We start from the raw sequence: 17,930 nt of genomic DNA, 5'->3' as shown, positions 1-17,930 counted from the left end.
AACTCCTGACCTCAGGTGATCCGCCTGCCTCTGCCTCCCAAAGTGCTGGGATTACAGGCGGGAGCCCCCGCCCGGCTGATTTTATTTAACTTTGTGGGCCTCTCCACCTACGGCTCTCTAGCATCCCACACAGGACTGGGCATACATATGCTTATAAAATTAATAAATGTAATTTTCACAGGGATCCTAGGGGAGCTGGAGCGATGCTCACTTTTCTGAGGCCTGCCTTGGGTCACACGCCTCTGAGCAGTAAAGCTTCCAGGATGGCCCAGGTATAGGGGAGACATCTGAAGACCGACTCCCGCTCTGGGTTGAGTCTCAAAACAGCGCAAGCTCACAAACGCCCCCAGGGTTCGGAGAAGGCACAGGTGGCAGTGCAGTGCCCAAGAAAGGCCGGGCAGAGGCTGTTGGCCTTCCCCTGACCAGCGCCCAACTCAAGCAAAAGCCAGAGGCAAGGCAAGGAGGAGCCCTCTGCTGTGGCCTGCCCAGCCGGAACCAATTCCCCAGCCCTGCCGCCACCTCCTCTTCCCCCTTTGCCCAAAGTCTGGGCGAGACCCAGACCTCCTGCCCTTCCTTCACTCCAGGCAAAGCCTTGCCTCCCAGGGTGGGGCAAAGTCTGAAACTCCTAATAGGGGGAGGTGATTTTTTTCTTTTTTTTAAGAGACAGGGTCTCGCTTTGTCACTCAGGTTGGAGTGCGGTGGCACAATCACGGCTCACTGTGGCCTTGAATTCCTGGGCTTAAGCAACCTTCCCACCTCAGTTTCACTAGTACCAGGGACTACAGATGCCTGCCACCATGCCTAATTTTTTATGTTTACGGAAGTAATTTTAAAAAAAATTTTTTCGAGATAAGGTCTCACTCTGCTGCCCAGGCTGGAGTGCAGGGGTGTGACCATAGCCCCCTGCAGCCTCAAATTCAACGATTTTCCTATCTCAGCCTCCCAAGGAGCTGGGACCACTGGCGTGTGCCACCATATCCAGTTAATTTTATGGAAGTGATTTTTCTTTTCTTTTTTTTTTTTTTTTGAGACGCAGTCTCACTCTGTTGCCCAGGCTGGAGTGCAATGGTGTGATCTCGGCTCATTACAACCTCCGCCTCCTGGGTTCAAGCGATTCTCCTGCCTCAGCCCCCACTAGTAGCTGGGATGACAGGCGTGTGCCACCACATCTGGCTAATTTTTATATTTTTAGTAGAGATGGGGTTTTGCCATGTTGGCCATGCTGGTCTCGAACTCCCAACCTCTGGTAATCCACCTGCCTCGGCCTCTCAAAGTACTGAGATTGCAGGTGTGAGCCACCACGCCCAGCCAGAAGTGATTTTTAAGTATTGCTTTACTATAGCTATCTAAAACCCAGGAGGGGGAGAGGTGAGGGTCATGGTACAGGGGAGATGAGGCCCTGGCACCCGGGGCAAGGGGCCCTGTCCCCAGGCTGCAGCCCACATGCAGCGCTCACCCAGGAAGGGGGGGGTTCCATGGGGGTGGGGGATGGGTAGATGCCATTCTCCCTCCTCTCTTGCCTCTTCCTTTCCCACCAGGAGCTCCTCTTGCTTACTCTCCCAGAGCCCAGCAGATAGGGGGGCGACCTCACCTTGGTCACCCAGAGGGCCGGACCTGCCATGGTGCTTTTAAGGCCTCCGTGAGATCCATTCCATGCCACCCGGGAACCCTGGCATCAGGCCAGCCACGGTCTCTTCACCGTCACATGCACAGACTTGAGAAGGAGGCGCCCCCACGCCTGCAGACACCCACTGCCAGCCACAGGACAGAGGGGTGCGAGGAAGCCGTGCGATGCCAACACAGACACGCCAATAAGCCCCTCCACTTGTACCGCGACTCCTCGCTCCTTCCAATTCCTCAGCTCTGCAGGCCCATCACCCCTCAACTAGCCTGGATTTTTCCAGGTTGACTCTAGTTTCAGGAAACAGCTGCATGTCCACGTAAGCAGGGCAGCTCTGCCCCCGAAGCATTGGCATGGGGCCACGACTGCCTGCCCCCGCCCTTCCTGCAGCCCCCTTCCCCCTGGCAGCCTTCACCAGAGATCTGATAGCAGCTGGAAGTGGCCTGTGGCAGGGAGAGCCAGAGAGGCCCACCCCATGCCCACTCCAGGAGGGGCCAGGGGTCCCCAGATGCCCCCTTGCTCAGCCTTCCTGGGATGGACGGAGCAGGCTCCAATGCTATGGAGCTAGGACCCTGACTCCTCCAATTTCCCTTTTCCCTGTAGGGTGGCTAAAAGCGCCACCAGTGGGGTCAGGGATGGTGGGACCAGAGGCCACAGAGGGATGACTCCGGAAACTCTGGTCCCAGCCCGGGCACCCCCACCAGGTCCTACCATTCCCCTCACCACATCTGCTGGGAGCTGCCTGTCTCCCTCCTCCCCAGAGATCTCTCCACCCGTGTGTCTGAGGAGAGACCTCTGGGCTCAGCAAAGCCTTAGAGGTCACTCAGTCTGTGGCCTGGCTAGGTCATCACAAGCCACGGCAAATGGATGCCAGAACGACCATGCGCAGTAAGTGGCCGGCCCACTCAGGGTTCTGTTTCCAGCGGGTAACTGGTCCACCTGGAAGAGGGCCTGGCTGTGCTCTTTGAAGTCAACCTCAAAGGATTTCAGAGTGAGCTGGAGGCTCCCTTTAAAAAGCCATCATGCTGGCTGGGTTCGGTGGCTCATGCCTGTAATCCCAGCACTTTGGGAGGCCGAGGCAGGCAGATCGTCTAAGGTTGGGAGGTCGAGACCAGCCTGGCCAACATGGTGAAACCCCATCTCTACTAAAAATACAGAAAAAAAGGCCTTTGAGCCCCCTATGCTCAGGCCCGCTCCCACATTGTGGAGTGTACTTTCATTTTCAATAAATCCCTTCGACCCTAAAAAAAAAAAAAAAAAAAAAAAAAAAAAATTAGCCAGGCATGGTGGTGCACCCCTGTAATCCCAGCTACTCAGGAAACTGAGACAGGAGAATTGCTTGAACCCAGGAGGCAGAGGTTGCAGTGAGCTGAGATCGCGCCACTGCACTCCAGCCTGGGCAACAGAGTAAGACTCCTCTCAAAAAAAGAGAGAGAAAAAAAAAAAAAAGCCCTTACGTGTGAGAGATCCCATACGTTAAGTAAATCTCTTTTGAAGTTGCTTCTGTTTTCAATCTCTGCCATCCCTAGAGTGACAGGTTTGTAAGAAGGGAACCCACCATGGAAAATGGTGCTGTCTTTTCTGTGCTTCGTTTACCTTTCTGAAATTTCAAATGGGTGTCCTCCCTCCGCTCCCCAGCTGTGCTGGGCTCAGCCCACCACACCCGACATGATTTCATAGCCTTAATCACGTCCTCTCCTTTGTCTCTGCAGACCGGGGAGTCCTAATCTCTTTAGTCTGTCCTCTCTTGGCAGCCTGGCCTTCCCCTTGATCAATTTAGTGCCCTTCTCTGGAGATTTTCCAACTCACTCATGGCTTTCTTGAGGTAGGAGAACCAAAATGTACAAAATTCTCTAGGTGGGGATGATGAAAGAAACCCATGTCAACAGCTCTCCTCAGATGCGTGTGCCAGCGCGTACCTGCAATGGGAGGAACGATGCAGGTGCAGCACAGGCCCTAGAAAAGCTCATGGGGCCCCAGGAAGGCCACCAAGACCAGGACCTGTGGGAATGAATGACTCGCTGAAGGTGGCCCTGGGATGTGGAGAGATGAAAATAAACACAGGGATTATTTTTGGAAAAAAAAAAAAAAAAAAAAAAAGGAGATTCTGAGATTCCACTTAAATGCTCCCCAGATAAGATCAGCTATGTAAGGTGGCCTCAACAGGGGCCCCTTCCCCATCTGCTCCCTTCCAGAAGCCTCGTCTCTAACAACAACGCTGACGCTGTCCCTGTTGTGCCATTGCTAGGGCCTCCTTTCACCCCTTCCTCTCTAGCGTTCCCAGGGCCAGCAGCACAGGCTTGGCCAATTCTGCCCCGCCACCGCTACCCCCAACAGGCCCTGGGACTTTGCTGGCGCCCCCGCCCCCTCCCCTCTTCCAGCATGTGTTCATGTTCGGGGATGAACGCCATGCTCACGGGTGCCAGAGCCAGTTTCTCAAACACGACTCCTATCACGTCATATCCGCCTCCTCACAACCTTCCAGATAACACATTTTTCAGAGAGGATAAAGAGTAAAAGCACCTCAGGCTGCCTGCAAACTACCTTTCCAATCAAGATTGAGAACATTTTTCTTCTTGTTTTGAGACAGGGTTTTGCTCTGTCACCCAGGTGGAGTGCAGTGGCACAATTAAGGCTCACTGTAGCCTCAACCTCCCGGGCTCAAGAGATCCTTCTGCCTCAGCCTCCCAAGTAGCTGCGACCACAGGCGTACCACCATACGCAGCTACTATTTTTTATATATATATATATATATAATTTATTTGTTTTGAGACAGAGTGTCCCCTGTAGCCCAGGCTGGAGTGCAGTGGTGCAATCTCGGCTCACTGCAAACTCCACCTGCCCAGGTTCAAACGATTCTTGTGCCTCAGCCTCCCAGGTAGCTGGGACCACAGGTATGTGCCACCACGTTTGGCTTTTTTGTATTTTTCGTAGAGATGGGGTTTTGCCATGTTGGCCAGGCTGGTCTCGAATTCCTGGCCTCAAGTGATCCACCCACCTCGGCCTCCCAAAGTGGTGGGATTACAGGCATAAGCCATTGCACCCAGCCCTGTATACATTTTTCAATGCATCCCTAATCCCCTCAGCCAGGCCTGTGTCTGTGTGCTCACAGCCCCTACCTCTGGGCCTCCCCACACTCTCCCTGCCCTGCATGCCTTCCTTCCTCCACACCCACCTCAGCAAGGTCCTGGGGTCAGGGGTGCCTCTCACTTTCCCCTTGACTTCTCCATATGTCACCTCCCTTCTAAGGCCCAGGTCAAGCCCCACCTCCTCCGTCTTCCCTGGCTTCCCAGCATCCTTAGGAGTCCCACTGCACTTAAGTCCCCACCACAGGCTAGGCCCTTCCATGCGGGACTCTAGTAGCGGGTGTCGATTTCACCACTCAGGTCGGGGAGTGGGTGGGTGGAGCTGCAAAGTTCATAACCATAGGCTCTACCTCACAAGCAGTGTGTTGGCCTGTCTTCCTCACGCCTTCCAAAACATGAGGCGACAGAGTGGGCAGCAGCGTGTACTGATGCAGACTCACAGGAAGAAGAGCCACCTCCGGGAGTGGGCCAGGGGCTGCAGCCCAGGAGTGGGAGACACTATGTCAGGAAGTGTGCATAAAAGTGAGGGGCACCATGTCACCGAGCCGAGGTCCGAAGGGTTAGCCCAGGAGGGGCTCTGATCTGAAAACAGACGGGGAGCTGAACTCTGTCTTAACTTGGAGAAGAATCAAAGGTCCTGTTAGGCTGGAAAGCTAGCCAGTACTGCAAACTTCCAACAGCTGCCCTAAGCTGTACCTAGCTGACTTTTGCTACAGAAGAATGGTTCCCTAACTTCCCCATTTATACCCCAAGTCATCTGCTCTGAAGTGGGGCAGTTTGCTCTCTTGGACTGGCTCACTCCTGTGGTGTTGGAGGGTCAGCCCTAACACTGGCTTGGGCTCAGCTGAGCTCAGCACCAGCACCCAGCCCCCTCCTCCTCCTCCCTCCCTCCCATTCTGGGTTATTCTTAGCAGGAGGTGACCTCAGAGTGCTCCCTCTGAGCAAAAATAACCCTGGAGGAAGTTGGTGGGTATAAATTGTCAATGAATAAATACGCATCGCTAGTAAATAGGGGATGGAGCCCCACAGGGCCACTCACCCCCCAGGGCCTGCTGGGCAAAGGCAGAAACTGTCCCTTCAGGGCTCCAACCAGAACCACCCAGGAAGGACAAAGGCCTCTGCAGGACTGTCTGGGCTGGTGACCAGGCAGGAACCAGCTTCAGACACCCACGTTTGTCACTCTGCAACATCCTTAGAGGCTGCCCTTTCCTCCCCACCTCACACCCACACTGGCTCAGCTCCACGCACTGGCCCCCACCTCCCCATCATGGGCACTGGCCAGCCCGCAGGCCCTGGCCCAGGTGCCAGCTCCCTTCCTAAGCCCCGCCCTGCCCTGCAGCTGACTTCCTGTTTCCTGTTGCCGGCTCTGACTGCAGCATCCTGGCTCTCTGGCCAGTGCTGCAGCCAACTAGGCCGTTGCTGGTTTTAAGCAGGCCCACCTCTTCGCCCTCAGCCCCCTGCAGCCTTCGGCACTTACACACAGGCTCCCTGGTATTTGTGTCAATAACTCTCTTCAGTTATATTTTCTTTGTATGCTTTTTGGACCAGTTCCACACACTTTTTCCAGCAGCCCTGAATTCACATGTTAACTTAAAGACAACCCCTGGGTAGGTACCCAGGAGCCAAACTGCATGGCTGCAGTGATAAGGAGGAAAGAGCACCACAGGCTTTGCAGTTGAGAGGCGTGAAGTCCAAGTCCTGATCATCTTCTCTGAACCTCAGTCTCTTCTTCTGAATGTGAGGATAATGAAAGTGGTCCCCAACTACCTCATACAGGTTTGTCGGCATCAAATAGGGTAACCCCTGTAAAAGGCCTTTGTAGGCAGTAACATGCGGCATAACTGTGAACCTTTATTGCTGGTCTCTGCCCTCAGCGTGGCACAGCTCAGTGACTATGCAATGGTGGTACATTTTCAAACTGTCAGGGATGAAAGCTCAAGCTTTGGTTTCAGATTTTTAAATTTTCAAGGCACCAAGAAATGATATGGTTGTAAAATATAAAATCACAGCACGTGGATGTGGCAACATTATCACATACACATAAAAGCTTCTGAATAGTTATACTCAGTTCTGTACCGACAGGTAACAACCAGCGCTTCTCAAAGTGAGGTCTGCAGACCACTACAGTCCCATGTGTGTGATCGGTGGGCTTGGAACTTGTCTTTATCAGTTCATTTTTATTAATTTTAGAAACAGTTCGAGAAGGGAGAGGCCAGTGTGGGTCACAGTGGCTGAACTGGGCTTCATTTCCAGGCTAGGTTCTGCTGCGCTGCGGTGCTGGGGCAGGCGGAGAGAAGGCAGGCTGTGGAATTGTGTAAGGGGTGGGCAGGAGGAGTGGCTGGCTGGTGTGTTTGGGGAGCAGTGAGAAGGTGAGGTTTCTGTGGCCAAAGGGGTGGCATCAGGCATAGCAGGGGAAGGAGTGGTCAGATGGTGAGGGGCTGGAATTCAGATCTTGTCCACTAAAAAATGGAGTCCCCGGGGGTTCCTGAAGAGGGACGTGCCAGTGCTACATTTACTGTGATTATGTGTGGCCTCTTCTCTCCAGCACACTTGGCTGAAATAGAAGGCATCTTCCTCTGGTGGCTTCCCGCATATGGTCATTGCTCAGGAAGTGGAAAGTGTTTGTCGTAAAGAGAGCACACTGGCCTGGGCATGCAGGGGGCAGGTGGAGTCTGGTTTGGGTGAGGGCAATGCCAGGGGGCAGAAGGCACCCAGGAACAGATGCCTGTTGAAGGCCAAGAAAGACAGTCCTTGGCGGCAAAAGGAGGAGAGAGCCCAGGATTTCTTGGGCTTGGGGGTGGGACCTGGTGAGGGCACTAAGTGGGTGTACCTGGACCCTCCCTGTCCAGCGCTGGCTGTGGAAGGCCACAGCCTCCAGCCAGGGTTTCATCTCTTACTTCCCAGTCCCCATCCCCCATCACACCTGTCAGGACCTGAGCCAAGCTCCCTCCCTAGGTTTAGCTGGATGACACACTCAGCTGTTTTAAAGCTCCTTGGCAAATCTATTGCCAGGGCCACAGCTGCAACAGGTCCTCAGAAGCCCTCTCTGCTGTGCTCCCGCACGGGAGGGGAAGAGTCCAGGACCAGCACCTGTGGCTACAAGGGCTGAGCCTTGGCTGCAGCAGGAATCCCCCAACATGGGCTCCCAGGAAAGGCCGTGCTGGCTGCTGTCCTTGGGGTCAGTCTTTCTTGGTTCCTCCAATGTGCAAGGAGTCGCTTTCCCAACAGCTGACTTCCCAATCAGCTTCGCCTTTCCCATGCTCCTCCTCACCCTGGGCCTCTCCTGAGAGGCCAGGAGACTGCAGGTGTAACCTAGGACTTAGGCTAGAACACATCCAGACCACGAGGGGCATCCCAGGACTGCTGAGAGGCCGATGCTGGGCCCCCACCCTACAGGCCTGCACCCCAGCCTGGTGGACACTGGGCCCTGCAGTGGAACAGGTTTTTTACACAGCCAGCTCTGTACGTTGTTTTTTTGAGACGGAGTCTCGTTCTGTCGCCCAGGCTGGAGTGCAGTCGTGCAATCTTGGCTCACTACAGCCTCCGCCTTCCGGGTTCAAGCGATTCTCCTGCCTCAGCCTCCTGAGTAACTGCGATTACAGGTAGCCGCCATCATGCCCGGCTAATTTTTGTATTTTTGTAGAGACGAGGTTTCACCATGTTGGCCAGGCTGGTCTCAAACTCCTGACCTCAGGTGATCCACCCGCCTCGGCCTCCTGAAGTGCTGAGATTACAGGCGTGAGCCACTGCGCCTGGCCCAGCCTGCACATTTGAACTCTGTTTTGCTGTTTGCCAAGTGCCCCAAGATGTGGACAGGGCAGGCTTTACTGGCAGCCGTATTTTCCCAATGAGGAAGCAGCCCAGAGAGGTTAGGGGACTCGCTCAAGGACACATGCTGGGAAGCATTAAATCAAGGTGCTGCTCTTCTGTCAAACTACGGTGCCATGGCCTCCTGAAGAGGAAAGGTTTGGCTGGGCAGGGGCAGGTCTGGCCTTTGCTGAGGCTCCTTGGCGCTTGCACCATTTCATTCTCACAGGGGCGAGGAGGTTTTCTCCTCTATTTTTAGAAGGCGAACCTGAGGTTCAGGCAGCAGCTGTTCAAGGTTACACAGGTGGCCAGTGGTGGAGCCAGAGTTTGAACTCAGGTCTCTTGGACCCCAAAGACAGTGTTTTCCCTTCTGCACTGGAGCCTGATTCAGGCCATGGGATGTATGACCACCGGCCCTTCTCCCCTCACTCAGCAGTGCCCCTCTTCTCTGTCATTGTCTAGGTGATATCCCCACACTCCTGCCCCTGACTTCCTTGTACCTTTTCACCTGAGTGCTTCACTCCACCTCTCAGCGATGTGGCTACTCTCTGATTCCGAGACTCAAAGATGAATCAAAGGGTTGCTGGGTCTTTATCTGCTACAGGTGGTGGCTCTTGTCCTCAGAAACTGGATGGGGACAGGGGCAGTTTGCTTAGCAGATTGCAGGTTGCCAAGCCTCAGGAGGCAGGACATGCTGCAAATGTGCAGTCACCAGTGTGCTCTGATGCCAGCCTGGCTCTCCTCCCACACCTTCTCCATCAAGGTGCCCTGTGGGTAGAGGAGGGTGCAGGGGCCCTGGGAATCTAGAGTCTGCTGCCAGCCAGAAAGTCCTCTGAAGCCCCGTTTTATCTTTCAATGTCATGTGAATTTTTCATTCCAGGCCATAACATATCCACATTTGCTTTAATATTAAAATGTTTAAAATTACTTACCAGTAAAATGACTTCACTCGGGCCCCACCCCCCCTCCAAATCTTCAGGCAGAATTGGCAGGGGTGCGTCTCAGTACCCAGCAGGTTCCCATACCTCCCACCTCCAGGAACCCACCCCCCGCCTCCACCGTCCCATTTCACTTCAGTCACCTTCAACCCAGCCCTCTACCCCGAGGGAGCAAGTCCTGGGCTCCATACCTGCTGAGAACATTTCTTTGAAGGGCTGAGTAACAAATCCAGAGCCTCTGACTCCCCCTTACCTTCTTGCTCCAAGTTTACCACTCTCAGCTGGAAGCGGGTAAAAGAAATGAACCAGCTGTCCCTGGCACTGGGAAATAATGACTGCTCCACGTCTGACTCTAAGTCCAGGGGTCTTGTTCTCCAGAGCTGCCCCCAGGCCTCAGCAGCACTGGTTCCCAGAAGCCTGGGGCTGGGGCTGGCCCTGCAGCCTACAGGCCTGCAGGACTTCCTTCCCCAGGGCCCTGGTTCTCCTGCTCCCTCACAGAGACCCCTCAGCCTGCATCTCCCCTCTCCAATTTGATCAGACTCCCAGGCCTCAGTTCCCTTCCTCCAGGTAGGGGCTGAGACCCAGGGTGAGAGTGTGGTAGAGAGGGGCCTGCATAGACAGTCCAGGGAGATCTTAATCCAGCCTGGGATTCTGGCAGGCCCTCTTGCTTCCCTTCCAGAGGGAGGCCAGGAGTCAGGGGCCTGGTCCAAGTCTTAGGCCCAAGACCAACCAGCCAAGTCCCCTGGCCTCTCAGGGCCTTCAGTTCTGTATGTAGAAAACAGGGAAATGTGGCCAGGCGCGGTGGCTCACGCCTATAATCCTAGCACTTTGGGAGGCCGAGGTGGGCAGATCACTTGAGGTCAGGAGTTTGACACCAGCCTGGGCAACATGGTGAAACCCTGTCTCTACAAAAACTACAAAAATTAGCTGGGCATAGTGGCACATGCCTGTAATCACAGCTACTTGGGAGGCTAAGGTGGGAGAACTGTTCGAACCTAGGAGGTAGAGGTTGCAGTGAGCTGAGATTGCACCACTGCACTCCAGCCTGGGAAACAGAGTGAGACTCCGTCTCAGTAAAAAAGTAAATAAATAAATAAATAAGAAAACATGGAAATGTGAGGGTGGGATTTGAAAAGTGGGGTATCTGCAGCTGGAGGGGTGCACCCCATCACCTGGTCTTAAATGTCTCCAGGTTCCTGCAGGACACACATCACTGCCATCGACAGCCCAGGCACATGTGTGTTGTGTGTGTGCACAGGAGGGTGTGTAGAATGTGACACTCACCGGGGGGTGCTTGCGCTTCCTCCCAGGCCTCCCCACCTTCCGTGCCGTGGTGCTGGGCTCTTGGCGCTCCTCCTTGCCACGCGGCTCCTCCTGCTCCTCTCCGTCCTGCAGGCACAGACACAGCCTGTGAGGCCAGAAGTGGATCCAAGCAGTATAGCATTCCAGGCCTGTCAGGGGCTGGCCCTGGCCTCCCTTCCAGCCCCAGCCTCCTCCTGTTCCACGAGCCACACTTCCAGGGCTGTATAATATACCTCCACAACCTCCCCTCCTGCCTGGTGAGGCTTGAGTCACCCCTCAGAGCCCCACTTAAAATATATCCTTGGCCAGGCACAGTGGCTCACGCCTGTAATCCCAGCACTTTGAGAAGCCAAGGCAGGAGGATCCCCTGAGGCCAGGAGTTTGAGATCAGCCTGGGCAACATAGTGAGACTCCATCTCTACAAAAAAACCCACACCCATATATAAATATATAAATAATACAGATTTGTATATATATATAAATAATACATCCTTAGGGGAACTTCAGGGCAGACCTGCTGCCCCAACAGAAGGCATCTCTCCCTCTTTATTACTACATTTTCTAAACCATAAAATTATAACACAAGCTCTGATAAAGGATTTGAGTTAAAAGTTTATTTATACGAGAAAGTTTTTGTTCACAGGTACACAATTACATTTGTGATCTACTTAAGGAATCACCTTTATTGAAAATAAAATCGCCGGGCGCAGTGGCTCATGCCTGTAATCCCAGCACTTTGGGAGGCTGAGGCCGGCGGATCACGAGGTCAGGAGATTGAGACCATCCTGGCTAACACGAGGAAACCCCGTCTCTACTAAAAATACAACAAATTAGCTGGGTATGGTGGCACGCACCTGTAGTCCCAGCTTCTAGGGAGGTTGAGGCAGGAGAATCACTTGAACCTGGGAGGCGGAGGCTGCAGTGAGCCAAGATCACGCCACCGCACTCTAGCCTGGGAGACAGAGCGAGACTCCGTCTCAAAAAAAAGAAGAAGAAAAAGAAAAACAGGTGAAAAGAAATATTAAATTTAGTAATATCTACTTGAAGTCCAGGCAATGCTCAAAATGAACGACTGTGGAAAGTGGAGGACTTGTACAGCTGCGAACATCCCTGCCATGTGGAACTGGCACCATGCATGCCTGTCAGCCTGCAAGAGGGTCTCACGGACGACCGAATCTCAGCTCCTCTCCATCTCTTGCATTCACTGAGTTTGGAACAGAAGTTTGTTTTACTCCCTACCCCTCACATAACACCTGTGCAGGGCTGGGCCCTGACGTGCTTGTCTCCTGGGGCACAGAGACAATAAACCTAGAAAGTCCTGCCTCACTACTCCAGCCTGGCCACAAACCACCCACAAGTCCCTTCTGACTCAGCCGGGCTCTGGCATGACTAATCCCCAGCAGAAATGATGCTGGGGAAGGAGGGAGAAAGACGCCCTGACCCTGCAGACGGACCACAGGCTGTTCTTCATACCCCGCATGATGTCAGGTGCCAAAGATGGCTTTTGGGCCCTCCCCGCGGAGGGTGCCAACCCAGGGAAGTGCTGGCAGCACAGACAGAGAAGAGGGTCCACAGCTCTCCTGGAGACCTGAGTAAGATGGCCCTCAACATCCTACTCAACTTTCATTTTCTGTGATTGCAAAATACCTTGTGGTTTGCCACATTAATTTTTGGTGATAGTGGGACACACAAATGAAAACCTACTGTGACTGGTTGTAGACGTAAGACCAGCAGGAAGAGCATCCCTGGCCCCTCCATCCATCCTCCAGCTGAGGCATGTCTGCAGGGCAGACCGTCATGGCTCAAGTTCTGGGAGGCCTCCAAAGACATGCACATGGAGGGTGAACAGAGGTGCCCGGTCTTAGCACAGGTGGTGGCCACAGTCAAGCTGGAGACAGGCAGAGCTCACACAAGAGATAGAGAGAGAATGCTCGGAGGTGCAGAAGAGGTGTGTTGTGGGAACAAGGAAGGGGAGAGCTGCCAACGCCAGAGACCAAAGCTCTCTGAGAAAGATACTGAGGATGAGGAGGCTTAGCCAGGGGTCAGAACGGCTGACCTTCAAGAGCACCGTCACTAAGCTGTGCAGAGTGACATGGCAGTGTGGGCTGGAGAAGGGCCAAAGAGGACAATTTAAGGAGCACAGCAGAGGAAGCATCTGGAAAGGACGCCAGGGGACTGGGAAGCCCCGTGCCGTCTATGGAGGGAGAGACCAGCCCCCAGGCTGGAGATCCTTCAGGGGCTCTTTTCAGGAAAGCACAGCAGAGGGGCGGTGGAGGCAGAAAGGCTATGGAAAGAGGAGCCAACTCGTGGGAGCCTTCATGAGGGCTCAGGGTGCCCAAGGGCACACGCCCCATGGGAGGGGAGGCCTGCTGCTTCTGAACCATCTTCTGAAGACCCCAGACCCACCCCCACAAACGTGTAAGAAGGGATCACACAGAGAGGACGTGTTGCCAGTGCAGCTGAGTATTTGTGAACGTTCTGATTGGATCTACGCAACTGCTAAGAATTTCAGACTGAGGTGGGGCTTCTGATCCGATTCTACTGGTGCCAAATGGGCACTGTCTTGATCAGCACTTGTAAAATCACCAGGGGTCATGTGAGGTCATGGAAAGAGCAAAGTGGGCATGAGCCCAGCTTGTCCATTTCCTTGTTACAGTTACAGGAGCAGCCTCTCGGAGCCTCCGTTTCCTCATCCATAAAATGGGGGTATGAAGGTGTCCATCCCGTCTGCTTCTCGGGTTTTGAGAAGACAGCTTCACAAAAGGTCTGCCCCTTTGTCTGTTTTGTTTACTGCCGAATCCCCAGCGCCTAGGGCAGATTCTGGAAAAACTCCTACTGCCCCTAAATTCTGGGCTTTAAACTATTTCTTTAACAAGCTGCATTTGTGACAGAGGGATTCATTTGACTTCTTTTATTGTGAACTAATCCGAGATGTGAAAGCCAACCAGAGCTTCTGATCAGTGAAAGGGAACCACAGTTACCACACAGCAATGACCTAAAAACAAAGACGCTTGACATTTCATGATGGGCACCAGCTTCCATCGGGCATGTGGAGAAAGCCTTTGGGGGCCCCTACAGGCCACCCCTCTGCCATATGCAGTCCTGCTGGCATCTCTCACCTACACCATGTGTGCTGGGCCTGGAGGTGCTTGGCACATCTTTTTCCCTGTTGGATTCAATTCCATGCAACCCAGCCCAGGGGGGAGGGGTGGACCCCCCGGTGCCAGGCCACCTCTTCAGGTCCTGACAGGTCCAGAGAGGGCGGGGAGTGCCAGGCAGGGGTGCTCTGTGTACCCCACACCTGGTGCAAGGAGCTTCACGGCTGGTCCAGCATTCAGGCCCCGCATGCTTCTGGGCCATGCTTGGAGTCTCCACGAGAGCCAGGTCTGAACAACTCCTGGCCCTTCCCCTTGACATTTGGCTGTAATCGCAGTGTTGTGAAAAGCACGTTCTCTTCCACCGGCTCTTCCTCGATGGAGTCTTAGGGCAAAGCGGGAAGTGATGCTTCTGCTCTGGGCCTGCCTGAGGTTCCCTCTGCAGAGGGAGGGGGCTGACACGCCGAGAAGGGTAAGCAGATGGCTCGGGCCGTGCCCCTCAACGGCTCCAAGGAAGCGTAGCAAGTGGTTCATTCTTGCATCTGTCACGGGGTCTGTTTTATTCCATATCTTTGCTGATGGGTTGAGCAAAGGAATGTAAAATATGCTTATCAAATCTGCAAGTAGCCCTGAATTAGTAGGCGTTGCTAATACTCTGAAAGAAAAGAATCTGATCTGTGGTGACGTGGAACAGCTGAAAAACAGTAACACAGTTCACGGGAAGAGATTTGAGCCCAGGTTGGTCTCCTCATCTGTCAAGCCAGGGGATTGAATTTGTCCACACTTCCAGTGCAGAGGGGAGGGGCGGAAATTCCAGACAAGTAGGCTTTGGAGAGGGCAGAGCCGGGCTGGGAGTTTCGCTCTGCTCTTTGCTTAGGAGTAACCTCAAGCTCTTTAATCTCCCTGAGTCTTGCTCTCCTCATCTATAAAATGGGATGATACCTACTTCACAGTGATGTTATAAGAATTAAATGAGGTGATGTAGCAAAAGTTTGACACGTGATAGTCACTCAAGAACTGCTACCTTCCCCCGCTCCACACATCCTGATTCGTACTTCACTCCCACTCCATCCTCCCCAACCCCCTCCTTGCCTTGTGCAAATCCCAGCACGCCGCCCACCATATGCAGCGATCCCTCACTACCACACAGAGCCCAACATCTGGCGGGTGCTCCTGCCGCAAGATATGTGGCAATACCAGGGCTCTGGGAGCTTTCCAAAATGCAAAGCTGATTATGCCACTCTGCAGAGCTTAAACCTTTGCCATGGGGGTTTCCGGGGGCCAGGAGGATCCAGCCAAGCTCCTCAGCTCATGTGCAGGACGGTCCCCAGGATTTGGCTGGATCACGTTGGTCTCCTCTCCACACTGTGGTCCCAACAGACAGCACCAAGCGCAAAAGCAAACTGCTTCCAGCCTCAGTCCCTGGGCATAGACTCTTCCTTCTGCCCGCACCACCTTCCCGTCAGGTTTATCAGCAAACTGTTACTTGCTTTTCCAGCCTCATATCCTGGATTCTCTGCCCCTAGGCCCCCTCCTCCCATCCCCTGCCTAGACTGAGCTAAAAGACCCTTTCTCTCCTATAGTTTCCCTACCCAGCATGACAGTGGTCAGCTCCTTGAGGGAAGTGTGGGTGTCTGATTCATGCTGGCATCCAGGATGCCTAGACTGATGCACTTAGTCCAAGGCAGGCACTTGATGAATGACTGTCACAGAGTAGGTGCTTGACATGAGTCCATAGACGCAAATAGAGGCACACATACAAATCTACAAACCTGTACAAATACAACTGTATACCAGGTTCCAGTGCCTCTCGGATCTTTACGATTCCAGACTAGGAAACAAGAGGACTAAAACATCCCTTCTAGACTTAAACATAATTGTCGCTTTGCATTTATATCATTCTTTGCAGCTTTCAAAGCACCTTCACATTTGGTGGCCTGTGAGATTAGGTGGTTCCTCTCTCTAAACTTCTGAGGCTATGATCTGACCTACATTTCAACACTGCTCACTGGATGGATTATTTTAAGCCATATACAACGTCTCATTCTGATGCGCTGGGCTATGACGGTAATAATCTCTCACATTTGCACTGTACATGGTAATTAACAAAGCATCTTCATATATGTTATTTCATTGTATTCTTACACTTTACGGAAAGCAGAGCTGGTATTATTTTTTTCTATTACACAAGTGAAACACCTGAAGCTCAGAGAGATTATCTGACTTGCAGGGATCAGAGAGCCAGGAAAGGAGGCCTTTAGAACCAAAATTTACACCTTTTGTTTACCAGCCCATGGATCTTTCTACTGCAACATGCCACTATACTCTACCACGTCAACAGACACACAGTGACACCATAAAGATAACAGGCAATCCAAAGTCAAGGCACACTGGCATTCACAGGCACAGACACTCTGGGCTGGCTGTGCCCAGACACAGGACCCCTCCCCACAAGAGATTTATGTCTCTTGAGGCCCTTGCCTAGAGACAGCCAGCCTGACATACGTGTGTTCCCTTCAGTACTTAAACCGGATGCTACTGACCCAGCATCCGTCGAGCAGATGTCTCAAGTTGGTGCTTGAGTCGAGGGGATGAACTTGCCGGATCTAGCCAGCTACTTGCCCGGGCCCCCTGGGACAAGAAGCATGCACAGCCTTTGCCAGCTGGCTGGCTGGCCTCCCAGGGACTGTCTGTGATCATGGGATTCAGTGAAACAAACTGGCTTCTGCAAGAGGCAGAGCCCTGTCCCGGGCTGCCTGAGCACCAGGCTCTGAAGTCACAGCCACACGCTCGCGCACCCCAATGCCACACACATATGCACATATGCTCGCACGCACACCCGTGCCCAGGCCAACCTGCAGAGGCTGATCCCAGCATGAGGGGTCAGGCAGTGGCCTGGGAATCACTGTAGATGCACATGGGCCCAGAGCCCTCCAAAGCCCCCTACTTTTTCTGATCTCAGTCACCTCCCAAGGCTCATTGGCCCTTTATTTCAATTATTCAACAATATCCAACAAATAATCATTGACTGCTTAGGTGGTGTCATAATTACTGAGGAAAGCCCTCCATCCTCCTGAAAGGCCACTCTCCTGAAGGGGAGGGGCTGTGTTTCATTGGCGCCTCTGAGTCCCCCACATTTCCTGGGTACTTGCACACAGAGATGTTCCAGAAATGCTAAATAACTGACAATGCTGGTGCCCGTCTGGTTCCCAGGCCCTCCTGCCAGAGCTGCAGCCCCTTGTCCACAGCCTGTCCACCTGGCTGGGCCTTCATTGTCTTCTGGAGGTTCAGGGTGGGCCAGACCTCACACCCACAGAGCAGCATACCTCAGCCCTGTCCACCTCTGAGGTCTCGGTGCCATCACAAGGCCAGACATAGGGGTGCACTCAAAAATCTATTGAGCACCTACTGTGTACTGGATACAAAGATAAACAAATAGGAAACTCAGTTCAGAGGGAGACGACGACATGTAAACAAGTATCTGATGCCATGCTGAGCCCAGAGTGGAGTGTGCCACTACTTTGCCTGTGGCCACTTCCATGGCACCAAGCCCACTCATGTCTGCTCCTTCAGCAGCACACCCAGCTCTGCCAGCCCTTGCTTAATAAAGGGGAAGATCCAGATAAAACTATTTTGTAGCCATGTAGCCTCTCTAAGCCCCAGTTGAGGAACCTCTGATCATTATCCTGCTCTGAGTGCCTCCTAACTAATCATGATGATGGAGTGAGTCAATCACTATGCAGAGAACATTCTTTTGCATGCCCTTCCATGCAGCAAAAACATTACGTGGGATGATTACGAGGAATATCCCTAATGCCCTGTGGTTCTCTGCAGAGGCAGCTGCAGGGCATGACCAGGCCTCCTGTGCCAAGCCCAGGTGCCAGAGAGGAAAGGCTCATGTCCCAATTATCCTGGGATACTGCTCTACCACTCAGCTCCACTCTTCTTTTTTTTTTTTTTTCCAGGGTTTCACCATGTGGGCCAGGTTGGTCTTGAACTCCTGACATCAGGTGATCCGCCCACCTCAGCCTCCCAAAGGGCTAGGATTACAGGCATGAGCCACCACACCCGGCCACCTTTT

At 53.3% G+C, this 17,930-nt stretch overlaps 1 protein-coding gene across 1 annotated transcript in view; it reads right to left on the bottom strand.

Moving 5' to 3' along the window:
• Positions 1-17,930, bottom strand: part of DNMT3A (DNA (cytosine-5-)-methyltransferase 3 alpha) — an 84,488-nt gene that overhangs the window by 59,486 nt on the left and 7,072 nt on the right. Inside the window, exon 2 of the mRNA XM_011972694.1 lies at positions 10,737-10,841. Within this exon, the coding sequence (XP_011828084.1) occupies positions 10,737-10,841 (105 nt within the window). The remainder of the gene's footprint in view (positions 1-10,736; positions 10,842-17,930) is intronic.

This window comes from Mandrillus leucophaeus, unplaced genomic scaffold (assembly GCF_000951045.1).
Source record: "Mandrillus leucophaeus isolate KB7577 unplaced genomic scaffold, Mleu.le_1.0 Scaffold13, whole genome shotgun sequence".
Taxonomy (NCBI): domain Eukaryota; kingdom Metazoa; phylum Chordata; class Mammalia; order Primates; family Cercopithecidae; genus Mandrillus; species Mandrillus leucophaeus.
The sequence above is the reverse complement of the archived record's forward strand: the minus strand, read 5'-3'. Positions and strand labels throughout refer to the sequence as shown.